General features: G+C 37.0%; 1 protein-coding gene across 3 annotated transcripts in view; it reads left to right on the top strand.

Annotated features, from left to right (window-relative positions):
* The window catches only part of ASXL3 (ASXL transcriptional regulator 3), a 122,377-nt gene that overhangs the window by 81,188 nt on the left and 25,188 nt on the right, over positions 1-16,001 (top strand). For all 3 annotated transcript variants that reach the window (XM_058018268.1, XM_058018261.1, XM_058018277.1), the window contains 2 exons: positions 445-564; positions 5,056-5,219. In XM_058018268.1, the coding sequence (XP_057874251.1) occupies positions 445-564; positions 5,056-5,219 (284 nt within the window). The remainder of the gene's footprint in view (positions 1-444; positions 565-5,055; positions 5,220-16,001) is intronic.

A 16,001-nucleotide genomic window follows, 5' to 3' on the forward strand; every position in this document is an offset into this window, starting at 1 on the left:
ATTTCTGTGTCTATGTTTAACACAAATTGACAATTGTATTTCCAAACATATCTTTTTTTTAAATGTTTCTTCAAAAAGCAATTATCTTTTTTTCAGCCTTAGGTTGCTTTACTGCCCCATAAATTAAGGTTAAAATATTTTTAAAATATCTCCTAGGCATTATAAACTATGTTATTTTTATTAGATCGCTGAACATCTTTATTGACTGCAGTGTTCAGTAAACTTTAGTTTTCAGCACTTAATTGATTTATTGAGCTTTTACATCCAATTCCTCTGATGAGGAGGAATTGTATTGTGACCAGAAAAGTATATTGCCTTTCAGCAAGAAAATGTCAATTTTTTAAAAATCCTATTTTTGTTTTGTTTATGGTGTAGGGGGTGCTGAGGGGATTGTTAGTAAAAGTGCAAAAGCATCATATTTGAGGGATTTTACTTTTTCCAAAGGATCGGAATCTAAAAATGGCGAAGCAGATGGTTCTGATAAGGAGATGAAACATGGGCAAAAGTCTCCAACTGGAAAGCAAACAAGCCAGCACTTAAAGAGATTAAAAAAATCTGGTTTAGGTGAGTAGGAGTAAAATAAATATCTTACTTGTAATACTGATAGTTTTCTGAACTTGGGGTTCTCTTGGAAAGTTTTATTTTTCTGTTTACCTGTCCCTTTTTCAAACTCAGCAGCTGATCCTTTCTCAAGAAGACATCTTTCTGTCTACCTGGAAAATCCGTGGTCAGTTTTTTTTTCATCCTCAGTGATTGCTTTTTAAAGTTTGACAGACCTAAGCAATTGCAGGCAGAGAGGTGATTTAGCAATTAGATTCTGATTGTTATGTAATGATTTTTTGGGGGATGGGGGCAATGTGTAACAGATATTCTTTCTGCATGGTGAATTTGCTTGCCTAATGTGCAATTGTTCCCAGAGAAAGTAGCATATTTGCTTACATCCTTGCCCAATTAGAAGTTAACATTCTCTTTTCTTCATTTGCGTTATTGCATGTCATATAGAGATTTGGCATAAAGGTTTTGGTTGGTTCTTCTTTGTTTGATTTACTTCTTCAGCTGGATCTGTAACTATTTTGAAGCTACATCTCTTGAGGTGGTAGATACAGTTTCTGATTTTATTTTCTGTGGGTTTTTTGGTGAGGTTCGTGGATCACGTTCTGTAATTAACAAAGAATTTTCTCTGAAGAGATACTAAGAATAAATTCTAAATCTCCATGTCATAGGCAGATTTTCCTGCCCTGCATGAAATTTAATTGGAAAAGTTCCCTAGGGAGCACAAAATGTAGTGTTCACTAAGACTCTTGTCTCTGCTTAAGTGAAGTCAAAGAATGACGTAACTGTTCCTTTATCTTTAGAAAGTACTTTCTGCATTCAGCAGAATGCTGAATCATTTAGAGAAGTATTTTGCAATGTGGCCATGTTGGAAGAGATAACAAACAAACTTTTTGTAGTGCTAAATCCTAGAAGTCATTTTATGTCTGTCTTTGTGGGGATAAGATTGTTCTTCTTTATTAATCATCCAGCCTAGTCCTATTTTTATATATAATGATCCTGTAAAATAGCTCCAAGGCACTTTGCTTCCTAAATGCCATAGGAGAGTTGTTCAATGTGCTATTGCCAGTTCCTGGCAGTGTAAGCTATAAGCCTTATTGTATCACAGCCTCCCATGAAAGTGTACTTTGGTTTCATACATGATCTTTCTGCAGATTATCAATCAGTCCCATGTGGATAGCTAGTTCTCTCTGTTCATCCAACATCATTATTCAAAATAGACAATATTACAGTATTGCAGCTTTTGCTATGTAAACTGATATTCAATGTTATATGATTTCCTGTCATTTTTCTCTACATTTAAGACTGAGATGCATAATTTCAAGTATATATTCCTCTCTGTCCTCAGTTATGACATCAACTGTTGGCTCATGATATCAAATGAATTAATTAAGGGTTTTTTGGTGGATTTTGGTAATTAAACCTATTGGCCTTTTGTGACACCACACATGAAGTGCAGGGAACTTTGTGTAAGATTTAAGGGTTTCTGTTCTTGTACCTGTTGAAATGTTTCTCTCATGACACAGCATTTCTCGGGATGCTAGAAGTGCAGTTGTAGAGCAGCTTTGAGAACAGGTCCAGGGTCCTGTGTAGTGCACAGTTCAGGTCCAGATATTGTTTGGTTGTCTGAAACTCTGCTGATGTGCCCAACATTCACGACATGTTGTGTTTAGTAGACTTTCTGAGCTTTGATTTAATAAGATTACTTTTTTTTCCATTTTAGTTAACAGATTTTGCCAACAGTGTAATTTCTGTCCTTTTTCTGTTTTCATTTTCATATCTTGATGTAGATTTATGGTGCTCCCATCTCCTTATGGTTAATTCTCTGTGTTGAGGAGTAAACTCTTATTTTCAAGTCTGCAAGCCTGAGTGTCTCTCTTGTCTTACAGCTTCTATTTCTGATTTGGACAGTGATACCCTTGAACTGTATAAGGGTTCAAAATGTCTTTCTGTGTGGAAAACAACATAAAAAACACTGGCACATGTTTTGTCATAAACTCTTCTCAGCTATGATTAGTGATGCAGTAGTGTCACACTTCCATGCTGCTTCCAAATACTTCACTAAATCTTATTACAAACTTGGGACCTGCTATACAGAACCTAAATTAGCCATAGGAAGGGTGCAGGAGACAGAATTTGTTGTTTTTCTGAACAGATTTTGAGAGATTTTTTTTAAGTAGAACTGTGGTGGACACCCACAGTTTGCTACACACACAGAAGCAATACACACATTTCTTCCAGAAGCTGATAAAACCCCCATAGTACTTTGTAAGTGATAGAAGGCCAAATAAATCAGAAAATGTAAATTTGACTCTTTGTCTTGGGCTTTTAGTGCTATGAGAGTATCTGCCACTGAAGGATGTTACTGATTTTGCAGTCATGTATCTTATTTCAGTTTGAATTATCTCTGTGTGTATGCCTTCCCAAAGGATATGAAGCTCTAGCTGGGGAAAATGTTACTCTAATTTGAAGTCACTTACAAGATGGGGATATGTATTTTGTATTGATTAAAACAAAGAATATACATACAGGCATTAAAATTCAGTACATCATACAACTTGTGTTATGCTCAGGGACTGTGTTCTTTTTACATTTATATTTAGTGGGTGGAACAGATGGTGAGGATAGTTTATTGTGATGTATTCATGAAAATGGGCACTTCTTCCATGCAATTGTCCTGTATAACAGGGCATTCATTTGTTGGTAATGGAGTCTTAGCTGTACTGAAATAGAGTATGCTAGAAATATATGTTGGAAAAGGTTATTCTGTGCTGAGTGCAAAGTAGTTCTTGTCTCATTCAGTTATATTCAGCTGCTGAAAAATAAAATAAAATTACAAGAATGTTTACAGGAGGCTGTGACTGAAGTGGAGCTTTCAGAATTTACAAGTCTTCATTTTCTTGCATATGGCATATGTATATTTTGGAGTTACAGACTTTCAGGGAAGAGACCACCCACCATAGGTCCTCTAAGAAATCCAAAGCCTAGTTGCATTCCTTCTATTGTGATTACTGTTAAGTTACTACTTGTTGCTCGTAGCATTTGAGACATTCCTAATAACCAGTATGCCCAAATTTTTTCATTTTTAAAACATATTTAATCTTCTTAACATGTCAGTTTTAATTGTTGCTGAGAGGTCCTATGTAAATGCCCAATGCCATCATTCATCATAGCAGTGGAATAATCTTTTAATCACTTTTTAAGGTATTCTGATGGAGTTTTTTATATAGTTCAGACCCCTCTTACACCATTTTTGAAATATTTGAAAGTACAACAAACTGAAACCTGAAAAAGCTTCCTGGGAGGGTTTAGAAGCTTTTGAGAAGCTTTTTCCAGCCACCTGAACTTTGATATGTTAAGACTTAGAGGAAAGAAAGGATTGCAGCAGTATATAAGCACCTTGAAGCACTTAGCTCTTTAGGAAACTTTAAAAAGTTTTTTCTAAACATTATCCTAGAAATACTAACAAAATCAGACCAGACAGGATCTCCAGTGGTCATCAAATTTGTTCATCATAGGTCAAAATCAGATATGCATCTGTTATTAGTGACAGGTATTTGTCTAACATATTCTTAAAGCATTTTGATGGAGACTGTAGTACCTCCCTATGGATTTAATTCAGCATCTCCTTGTTCTTGGTGGCTGAAAGCTTTCTTTTCCTAGCATCTTAACAGATATATTTCTTACTGTTCAAGAGTTTAAGATGATAGCCTTTCTGTCCACTGTGTAAAGTAAGAAGACATTATTCTGTAGTGCTGTGCAGGAACCATATGTTTGTTTCCCTTTCCCTCTGCTTTGTCTTTATCTTACTCCTGTGTTTGTATCCTACCTCTCATACCTTGTTCACTGATCTCACAATTCCTGCTGCTGCCTTCTGTGTTTTGATCATTTTAGATCTTAGCTCTTAGGAAAATTCTGAAAAATTCTTTTGGTTTTTGTTGTTAATGTTTTCAAACATTAACATATTAAATATTCTCATCTCTTTGATCACTCTCTATTCACACATGTTTTAGCCGGTGCAACGGGACAAGTTCTGTAAGCCATAGGGCACTGCTGATGGCAAAAGAGAAGCTGTCCATAATTATTGATTCACATCAGCCTCATCAAGCAGCCTTTTGCTTGGAAATAGGTGCTGGTATAATTATTGTTGATGACATGACAGGATTATTTTCTGCAGCTGTTGAGTTGGTCTCAAGCTGGAAGTAAGAATATGTCAGTTGTGATGTTTACTGAAACATAAGAGATTAAGAGACAAATGCATTTTGTCTCTTTATTATAAAATAAAAATACTTTATCTTCAAGAGACAAATATAATTTTTTTTATAATTATACAAACATAAAAGCTGTTAAGACACCTAGAAAAGGCTGTGTTACCCTTCTCAGAGTACCATTTCTCTAGAGCTTATTGTATTATACAGTAAAAGCGAAAAACTTAAAAAGAAGACTTATTCCTACTCTCTTCCTTTATTTATGTTTAAAGTTATTTCTGTTTATTTACTCCAGGACATTTGAAATGGACCAAAGCTGAGGATATTGACATAGAAACACCGGGATCTATTCTAGTGAACACTAACCTGAGGGCTTTAATAAATAAACACACCTTTGCTTCTTTACCTCAGCATTTTCAACAGTACCTCCTGCTTTTGCTTCCAGAAGTAGACAGGCAGGTAAGTAGCATCATAAAATATTTCTATTTTTAATGAGACTTTTTTACAGCATGTTTGTATAGGCTGATTTGACTGACTAGGAATCGTTCCAGGAAAGAATTAGAAAATCTCCATACTTCCTTAGGTAAAAGTGTTAGATGTAGAATGACTGTAAAGTTTGTCTGTGAAAACCAGCTCCTGCTTCTTTGCTTCCTGAAAACTCTGCAGGTCCCTGATTTGTCTGAATGGAAACTGGGCAGCAAATCTTTCAAACTTGCCAAATCACTTAATTAGCTTTTCTACCTATGGTGTTGAAGATAAACTTCTCATTCTCAAGACTTCCTTTATTTTGAGTCTCTTTTCACCTGTGATCTTTCTTGGTGCTCTGCCAGCAATGTCCAGGTCAACATTAGTCAATTAGTCAATATTTGTTCTCCTGCTCTTCATCTTTTGCACAAGCCTACAAAAGCTCTCTCAGCTCCAGTGCACTGAATCCACTTATTCACACCTTTTATAAGGAATATCTTCCCCAGAACTTATGGCTGTGTGCTCAGATTGTTGAGAGAATGACTTGGAGAGGAACAGGCTGGAAATAAAATTTCAGTTTTGTGATCTTTCCTACAATGTCTGGTCCTTCCTGCATTTGTTGGTCAGATTGCAGGGTTTCTTAGGGAGAGGAAAAAAAAGAGTCTAGCATGTCTAGCAGTTAAAATAGATGAGAGATTTCATTTACTCACTTGCCTCACTTAGGGATTCAGTCTTACCAGTTTCAATGGGGAATACTCATGCACTTAATTCAGACTCATTAACTTACACAAATAGGGCATTAAATTTTTTGCAGATGGTCAGTATCCCTCTTTTAATATAGTAACTAGAGAATGCAGATTACTTAAATGAATAATTAAAACCTGCATCTTAAATCAGTATTTAATTTCAGTATTGCAGATTTTATTGCTTAAACTGTTAGCAGTTAGTCTATCACTAAAGCAGGGAGAACTGGTGCAATGTGACATAAAAGAGAAAAAAAATTGTATTGATGTACATTTACTCGGCCTCTTATCAAATTAGATACTGTATGTTGTGGACCACAAGTATTTAATAACAGAATGTTAGAAAGAACATCAGAACAAGATCCATAGGAGAAACAATATAAATGTATTTATTCTCAAGCTCCCACAACGCAGTCAAAGTCAGTATTGACAAGTCTTAAGAAAAGTTTTTTCCCTGCTGTCAAACAGATTTTAACTTAGTGTCCAGCAAATATTTTTCTGATAGTTTTGATTTTTTGTTCTCTTTCTAGTTATTTAATCAGAAAATATTAAAAAAAATATACTAGGTAAAATCATGTTTTCTCTCCAGCCATCAAAGACCCAATGTTCATAAATTACATTTCAAGTATGGGGCCTTTATTTAGAAGTTTTATACTTTAAAATTTATTTTTTAAAATGGAGTATCTACAACTGACAAGCCACTTACCTTCTTATCAGCGTTCTTACAGCAGAGTTTTTTGGCAAGAAAATCAAGAGAATATTTTTGAATTTAAACATGCTTCACTAGTTAAAAGCATTGCATTTTTTTCACTTTTATTTCAAAAACCATTCACATAATGCATAAAATATGTTATTTCAGAGGCCCAACACTGCATAATTGGACACTGTTACTTCACAAGCAAATGTTGTGATGAGGCATTTGCAGGTGCCCTTCTCTCTGTCATCTTCTCACAGCATTCTGTGGGTTTGTGTAGCATCCCAGGTTTTCACCTGCATTTGGAAGGCAGGAGTCACCTGTCATCTCTGGAAGTTTAATGGAAATGTTTGGCCTCTAAGTGTGAAAGTTGGAAAATTATGTTCAGGTGGAGAGTGGAATAGCCCTGAACCCTCCCTTTGCAGAAATCTTGGCAGAGGAAGGAATGCATCTCTTTTCTTGATGTCTGAGAATATGTCCTCAGCTATGCCTCAAGTATGGCATCCCAGATACAGACTGATGAAAGCAGTTGAACTGATGTTCTTTTCCTTCCTGTGGCAAGTGGAAAACACCAGTGTAATGCTCAAGGATCAAATAAAAGGATAGAGAATTTTAGCCAGGGAGTTCTGGTGGGAGTCTGTGCTGTTGGTCACTGGCTGAACAAGGCAAGAGTATTCAGTTTTCCTCTTTTATTTCTACTTTCTAAATCAAATAGGGCATCAGGCAAGCTATACTATTCTTTGAGTTAGCTGCACATCTCTTGGGGTTCAGTTTTATTGTTTTATATTGGCCTTTCTTTGATTAATCTGAAAATTCTTATTTTGCTTTTCTGGCTTAGAATTGTTTCCTCCCTGTGTGCTGCTCTGCAGTTGGCTGCTGTTGTCTTCCCCAGAGAAAGCTGCATTTCTGTCTTGCCATGTGGATAGAGTATGTGAAGTACTGTAATAAATGGCACTATAAAAATGTAATAGAGTTATGCTATTTGTGTATATATAGTGATCTGTGAAATAAATTACTAATGAAGTGCAGTTTCATTTAGGCTTTATTACTGCTTCACATAGAAAAACCCCGTGATGAATGATTCTTTGTCATTTCTGTCATAAACACCATTTTTCTGGGTGGTATAACTCCTCCTCCTTAAATCGTACTCAGCCAAAACCTGTCATGCATGTGTCACTTGGAATAAGCATTTTTAGAAACCATTAGTTAAGGGAGTTGAGGTTTTCTGGGTTTTTGTGTGCAAGTGTTTATTATAAATAAATGACTTCTTTCTCAACCTTGGTTAGTCTAATGTGTTCAAGAAAAGTTCAGGGACAAGTAAGGAGCTTGTTGGGATGTGTTTTCTGATCGTTTTTCATTTTCAAGTGTTGTGATTGATATCAGACAGCTATTGGACCCCATGGAACAGAAAGCCTTAGGAAAGATGTCCCAGAATGGAAGAAGTCAAGAACTATTCTTCTGATGTTCATGCTGTCCCTACTCCAGCTAGATTTTTGACGAAGTGGAAGAATAGGGTCATTGCTTTTTTTTCCCCTTGGGAAAAGATAAATTGTATCATGAGTTATAATTACAATTTAAATTGATTTCACATGGCATATTAGTTTAAATTCTATTTCAGTAGCAATGAGGCCTTTGTGTAATTTTCTGTATTAAAAATGCCTGTAAAAGAAGTTGGAGCAAGTTGGCAGTTATGGTAGATGCATTTTATCAAGGATTTTTTTTGTTTTGATTTGGATTCAGAGGGAATAAGTATGTAGACATTGTTCAAATCATAGAAACAAAGAATGTCCTGAGTTGGAAGGGATCCATGAGGATCATCCAGTCAAACTTCTCACCCTGCACAGGACAGCCCCAAGAATCATACCATGTGCATTGTCCAAATGCTTCTTGAGCTCTGTCAGGCTTGGTGCTGTGACCACTTCCCTGGGGAGCCTGTTCCAGTCCCCAAACACCCTCTGGGTGAAGAACCTTTCCCTAATACCCAACCTAAACCTCCCCTGACATGACTTCAGGCCATTCCCTTGTGTCCTCATCACCACAGGTCATACCTGAGAAGCAGCCATGTCCCAGACTTGTCTGTTTAGCAGACTGCTCCAAAATCTTGCATCACTGCATACCAGGAACCTCATGACTGAAATTTGAACATCCAGATTTTCAGCTCCTCATTAATCTGTATGGATTCAAAGACTCAAAATCCTTGAAGCTCAGCTGATACAGAAACCTGTTGGGTGATTCCCTGGGAGACCCACATGACTGAACTGGAAATATAGAAAACATGCAGGTATAGAAACTATATGGAAGGAAAAATCTCTGCACAAGATATTTAAGTTATCACAAATTCCAGCAAGGTATTTTGCTTTACAGCTCTAATTAGAACAATCTACAGCTAAGGAACAATGGATTTTTCATCAAATACCTACTTCTGACATGGATACATCAAGCTGATCATTACATGTAACAGAAGCCTTCTTGACTGCCTCTCAGTAAACACTCACCTTCAAAGCAGGAAATTTTTCTGTATATCTAGATTGCTGTATGGCATCAGTGAGTCTTCAAATATTAATTAAACAATGTATATTGTGCAAGGATGGGTAACAGGTCTGTACAACAGGCTGCTGAAAATGAATGGCAGTTGGCAATGTTGTGTCTACACCAACTTTCCATGTTCGTGCTCCTGGGAAGTCAAATTCCTGCTCTTAACACGGGGGAATGGGCAAAAGGAAGGGAAGCACACCCACCTACTTAGCTTCCAAAAAGAAATGTAACTTTATCTGAAGAGCAGCAGAAAGCTGAAGTGATTTTACTAATCCTTAGAGTGCTAAACAAAACGTTCTCTCCTGAGTGCTCTGAAAAAAAAGTGTGTCTTTCCAGACTCCATGACTGCTTAACACCCTTCTGATCTTTGAGAATTTAACTCTGTCTTGCATTTTCTCTTCTGGCAATACTGGGCTCATTGAGTCTCTTGTGATTTGCACCTACCCTGCCCTTTCACATAGGATGTGAACTTCTTCCTACAAAAATACTTCAAATCCTCCTCAGATGTGTGTTAAGTAGCCCTGCCATTTTATCAGACCAAATCTCTTCTGGAAGAGCATTTAAAACAGTAGAGGGAATCACAGTAATAATTACATCTTGTCTCAGCTTTACTTGTTTAATGAAAGAAATTTACCAATTATCTACCTTTTATCTACAGTTTATAGATAGTCAAGTTAGTTACCTAAATTTAAAACTTCAGTATTCTTAAGGAATAACTTAAGGTGTGTAGTATTGCAGAAGGTCGTGTGAATATTTCAGGTTTGTAGCAGGTCAGTCCACTGAAAAGAAAAACATGATGTACAAATCAAAGGATTCTAAAATGGATCAAAACCCACTTTATTCTCTTTCTTTTAATTTCTAAATCAGCTAATCCCAAAATAATTATTGCCTCTTGGGTGAGTGCTAGTATTGATATTTAATCACATCACATCATCCTTTTATTTTAAGGTCAGTACAGGTTCTGTGTTTCTGTCTTGGCCTGTTCATTTTAGGTTGGTGCAGTTTGAAGCTGTCACCTTGTAAAGATTCCTTCTCCCCCTGCATTGAGAAAAGGCACGGGGTGATGTCAGCTAGTGATTTACTCTGTTTCTTTGAAAATATTAAGAAGTAATTTTGGGGAAGGTTATCTGCAGAATTCCAATTCAAACCTTTGTTTTCATGCAGTATGAATCAGCTTAATATTTGTTCCTGCAATTTGAGCAATGATAGCAAAAGGTAACCATTGGACTGATGTGCACAAATTACTCCCACTCCCAAGCACATCAGTTGGAATTCTGTGGTGGAGAGTGGGTAATGAATAATACAAAATATTACTTCACTTGTAAAAGGCAAGAAGAGAAGTCTGGTATCTGACATTCTGAATGCTTAGTACTTAGTAGATACCTCACTGTACATTAGTATTTTAGTATTTTAGAAGAGAGGGAGTGAAGCTTGATTTTCACAATTTGCTTTTTGTAGCAATGTAACCATCTACCTGCTTGTTTTATTAACTTCATCAGTGCTTGAGGATTATATGTGCCATTGGTATTTTGCAGAATTTCATTTATAAAAAGACCAACTGCAGAAATTAGTGCTGCTTGTATTATTTGTTTCCAGCTTTATTTTAGGTTTCTCTCCATGGAATTATTGTGCAGTGTTAGTTAAATGGTTACCTTATGTTACTTTGCTGCCTTTTTTGCTTATACTGCAATCTTTTAGCTTTTTACTTTTCCATTCTCTATCAATCAGTAGCTTTCCAATATTTATTGTTATGTTCCTGTAAATGTTTGAGTTTTACACTGAAATAGTTTTAGGGTAATGACAAAAGCATTTAGTTCAGAGAACATTTGCAATTGAAGGTTAAATGTAACATATGTCATCTGCACCTAAGCAGATTTAAAAAGCTGTTAAATTGGCACCCCTGTGTGTGCAGTAATTGAAGGTCATTTTATGACACATTTTTCCCTTTAGCTGACATTTTTTCTTTGCTTTTACTGGATAATGTGGACAGCATGGTGTTGTTGTAATGAGCCTTATTTGTACAGCTTTATTAGGGTAGTTCTAATGCAGGTATCTTAGATAGATACCTGTTAAAACTACCCTAATAAAACTTTGGCATTTATTCATCTATCTAGATGATAGATATTCGTCTACCATCTAGATAGATGAATAAATTCCAAAGATTTAAGCTGCCTTTTCCATAAAAATCTGGGTCTGATTCCTGAGCTGAGCTAGCCAAGGGTTTTCAGACAGATTACTGCTCCCAGCTGACCCTCTGTCCTTATGCAGCAAGTTAATATTCATTTTACCTAACACACCTGTATGGATGGTGTATGTGTGTATTTCACAGTCATGTATTAACAACAAACATCAGTTTCACTTTATGTGAGTTGAAAGCTGAAAGATTTTACATCAAAATCCCAGTTGTCTTTAGCTACAAGAGAGCTACTCTTTCAGCTTCCCTGGGCAGTCCAGAAAGGCTCACTGCAATTGCATTGCAATCTGGCTGCTCTGATTGATGTGGTAATGGAATTCTTGTTTGCTTGTTTGCAGTAATCCCCAGAGGTCCTCCTCAGTATCAGAATGTCTACATATGTGAACAGGAAGCTTTACATTTTTGATTAGGTGTCATGGTTTCATATTTCTACAGGCTTGGTCGCTGTATTTCAGAAGTGTGAATCAGTGTTTTCCACCCTGCCACATCCATGTTGTGGAAGTTCTTTTTTGATTTTTAAAGCCTAGTTACAAGCTCTTATCACACTTAAAACATGTCTCACCTTTTAAGAACACGTTTTGCAGAGGTGTTAGCAGAACTATTGCATTTGCTTTTGTCTGTAGCAAGGCTAAACTCAGTTGGAACATCTAGTAGGACTCAGCAATGATGCTGTGCCCCTTGAAAACTAAAAAATACAAGATTCACAGCTGTCTCTACAGCATCCTTTCCCATAAGTCCTTCTGATGTGTGAGGGGCCCTTCACTCAAGGTTGTTCTTCTGATGCAGACTGGTGAAGCTTTTGTTCCCCTCTTGTTCCCTTCAAGCAAGTTTTCTAAAACACAGTGCACAGCTGTTAGGACTTTAAAAAAAGAGGACTTTGTACGCAGAACAAGTTCCTTTTACATTTGACAGAATTATTAGGACTTCAAAAAGAGAACTGATAAAGCACCCCCCTGTCAGCGGGAAAGTGCGTGCCTCACATAAGTGCCTTTTTAAAAGACTGTTCTAGGAGCTGTGTTATGAGAGCATAACTAACGTGTGGACATAAGTGGTAATGTATGTGGACACAAGAGACTGGTATGCTGCAAGTCATGTAGCTGTTGAGGGTGCTCTGCAGCACTGCAGCGTGCAGTGTGTTCCAACTGCGCCTCCCTTGCAAAGTGCTCATGATTGAGTGGCGAGTCGGTCTGCAGTGCCTCCAGTGTTGCCACTGTAGGGCTGCACAGGAATTAGATGGAGAACTGAACGTTCCTTTCCATTCTGAATCTGAAGACATTCAAGGACTTGAAGCAGGATGTTGGATGCAGGTGCAGCAAAAGGAAGAGCAAGCAGAAGTGATCCATCCGTGCTTCTGCAGCGCTCTCCTCCTCTTCTCCCTTACTCCCACCCTCTCTCTCTGCTTCTCCCCTCGCCCTTCCCTCCCCTCACCCTTTTCCAATATATTTGTTTGGCTTAAGTACAAAAGCATAAAAAAAAGTTGAGACTTTTTTCCTTATTATTTCAGAACATTACTATCCTTTGAATTATTTAATCTCAGATTTCGTTTAGTTCTCTCTTGTGTTAAGGACATGCAGCCATTTTTTTGCATAGAAAAGCAGTGTTTTCTAGTGCCTAGAGAAAAGAGATTGGATGCAGGATTTTCATTTTTGACAGTCATCAAAAATGACAGACTAATTTTAGATGCTTACATGTAACTTCCCCTCACCTTCTGCTTCTCAAAGGTATATGTCTATAATTTTATTATTAAAGGCTAAGTAAATAGACTCTGGTTGTTTATATCCCTTTTCCTGTACTCTCCACAAAATGTGAACATTCTCGGATAATTCAATAATGTTTCAGTTTCTCAGAGTCTCTAGTCATCTTTCCTTAAACAAGTTCCATACATGCTTGCCTTGGTCACAATCCATATATGCTTTTCTGCCTATTTTTCCCCCAGGCTTATGTGCCTTTTCTAGTACCTTTATAAATACTTGGTTTTTTCTGTGTGTTCTGACATGCTTGGGTTCACTAATTAGATGAACTTTGTATTAGGGGTTTTAATTGTTACTTCTAGAATTTAAATGCAGTGACATGGTACTATTTGCTGCATGCTCTTGGGTTTTTTTTCTATTTTGCATGGATTTTGCTTCATTTTAAAACATGCCTTATCTTTTCATTTTGCCAGATTTATTACTCGCCTAAAATTCTTCATCTAATTTCTTGCATCTGAGCTCAAACAGATTGGATTCTATTGTCTTTTTTGACACTACTGTGTATTGGAATGAATATAGCTATCCCACTTGTCTTCTTGATTTAGACAAGGTCTAAATTAACAAGTCACATTTCATTTTGAAAACATATGTTTGCAATTCTTCAGTTTTACTCCGCATATTTCCCACTTTAGTGAAGATGGAAAAGGTCTTTGTTTCCTTCTCTCAAAGATGCTTCTTGCTTTTCTCCCCATGTCTGAAGCAATTATTCCTGTAGTAGTAGATATTTTCTTTTTCATCCTTTGATGTTTTATTTCTCAGTTTAATCTGGTTATTTTTATATGACTAAAGTAATACTCAGAATCGCTTTCACCATCTGTCTTAAAAATCTGTCTTTTCATTTTGTATTTGAAGGCAGACTGTTCATGTTATGTCAGTGATCAGGTAGAAATGACAAAGAGCTTTTCTTATAAGAATTGATAACTTCATAATCAGAACTAAAGAAAATGAGCCATAATCTGGGTCATGTTACCCTTTACTGTGAGGAGGTGAGACCCATGGAAGAGAACTTATGCAGAGTGAACATGAACACCCAAGCTGAGGTACATCAGAATTGCTGAGAGAGCCATGGAAGGAGTTGGTACCTATCCATGTCACCTCCCCAGACCTGAATTTGTGGTGGCTGACTTTGCTGTTTTTTCAGCAGCCCTTGAGTCAGACCATGTATTTCTGTCAGCTGTATTTATGTATGTATATAGTGTTGGTTGTATCTCTTACCAGTCATGTATCTCTCAGTGTTACTGTGGATGTTTTGTGGTCACAACAGCAGAAAGGCCCTGGTAATTGCATCTTGTCAGAAGTATTTCCTTTATATTCCTGTTCATATACTTCTTACCCAGAAACTCCTCCTCTGTTGGTTGTAAATACATGGCAACTGGTTAAAGAAAGGATAGATTTTTCATCAGCCATGGCACTGTGTAAATGTGTGCATTTTTCTGTTTGAGATGAGCTGCTGAGTGTTCCTTATCTTCAGGCAAAGAAACAATTGCTGTCCTATTGTGTCTGTGGGTTTTTGCAAGGCTTGTCTATTTTTTTTTTTTATGTTCTGTGTCTTCAGCTGGATTACTTCTTTCACATTCCTACCATCTATGTCCTCAAGACCTGAAGTCATCAATGTTTTGTACTAAACTTGGTGATTACTGACTCCTTAGCTATTCACTCCCCTCCTTTTTTGCTTCTCTCCAGGATTACACTGTGCCTTTCTCTGCATGTTTCTCTTTCCTTTTTTTTATGTATATCAGAACTCTTGACAAGCTTTTGCTGCTCTTGAAACAAAAGACAGGCAGAGAAGAAAAGGGGAGTGGTTGTTGCCCTCAAGGGGATCAGCATGTGTGTAGACCTCTTCTATAGGCTGGATGACAGTCTGGTTCAGATTTTAGGGGTCAGGGTCAGAGAAGAGGCATGAATTCCATTCAGTGGCATGAATGCCTTTGTGATGTGAGTTTAACAGACCATCCCCTCTAACTCAGCACTCAGAAGGCCACACCTAGAGTACCTTGTCCAGTTCTAGGACTTTGCCGAGATAAGAGAAGGGCCAGGAGCACGTTTATCAGTGTGTATAAAAGGGTATGGCCCTAGCAGAGGCAATAGGTCCAACCAAAAGACAGGAGCTTTCATATGGACATGAAGTAAAACTTTTTTTTAGTAAGGGCATTGGCTGCCTAAAGAGGTTGTGAGTTCTTCATCCTCAGACATATTTGATTAATTGATTTTTATTTCCATCTGAAGTGTGCTATTATATAGTTCAATAACATGACCATGTTAATACTTTCAGTGTCATTCTCTCAGGTCTGGCAGATGAATGAAAACTTTGTGCCTTAACTTGATAGGTTATCTATCATGTTCAGGTACTGCCTTTGGATGTGGTTTTGTGCAACCTGGCCTAGTGGAAGGTGTCCCAGGCCATGGCAGGAGGTTGGAACTTGATGATCTTTTAAGGTCCCTTCCAATCAAACCATTATTTGATTTACTGTAGGATTTGCTGTTTGGTACTGGAAATTAGGTGGGTTATTCCATTTCTAGTTTCTAAATCAAATTTGAAAAGAAAATATGGTCATGATTATGGACAGCTCGGCAGAAACATCTGTTCAGTCAACCTTTAAGCAACAACAACACCAGGGAGGCTGCACTAAATGAAATACCCTTTTCATCAAATAAATACTATTAAGTCATCATCTTCAATATTAAGCCTGGCTGGTTTAGTTCAGAAGCTGTGGAAAGAACCCAGAGGAGGGCACTAAAATTTGCATGAGCCATAAAAATGTCTCAAGAAAAATTACTGGACATGAGCTTTTTAATCTACTAGAACAAAATTAAAATTGAAAAGCATCAAATGTAATACAATCAATTGCTGTATTTCAT

The sequence above is a fragment of the Melospiza georgiana genome, chromosome 1 (genome assembly GCF_028018845.1).
Source record: "Melospiza georgiana isolate bMelGeo1 chromosome 1, bMelGeo1.pri, whole genome shotgun sequence".
NCBI lineage: Eukaryota > Metazoa > Chordata > Aves > Passeriformes > Passerellidae > Melospiza > Melospiza georgiana.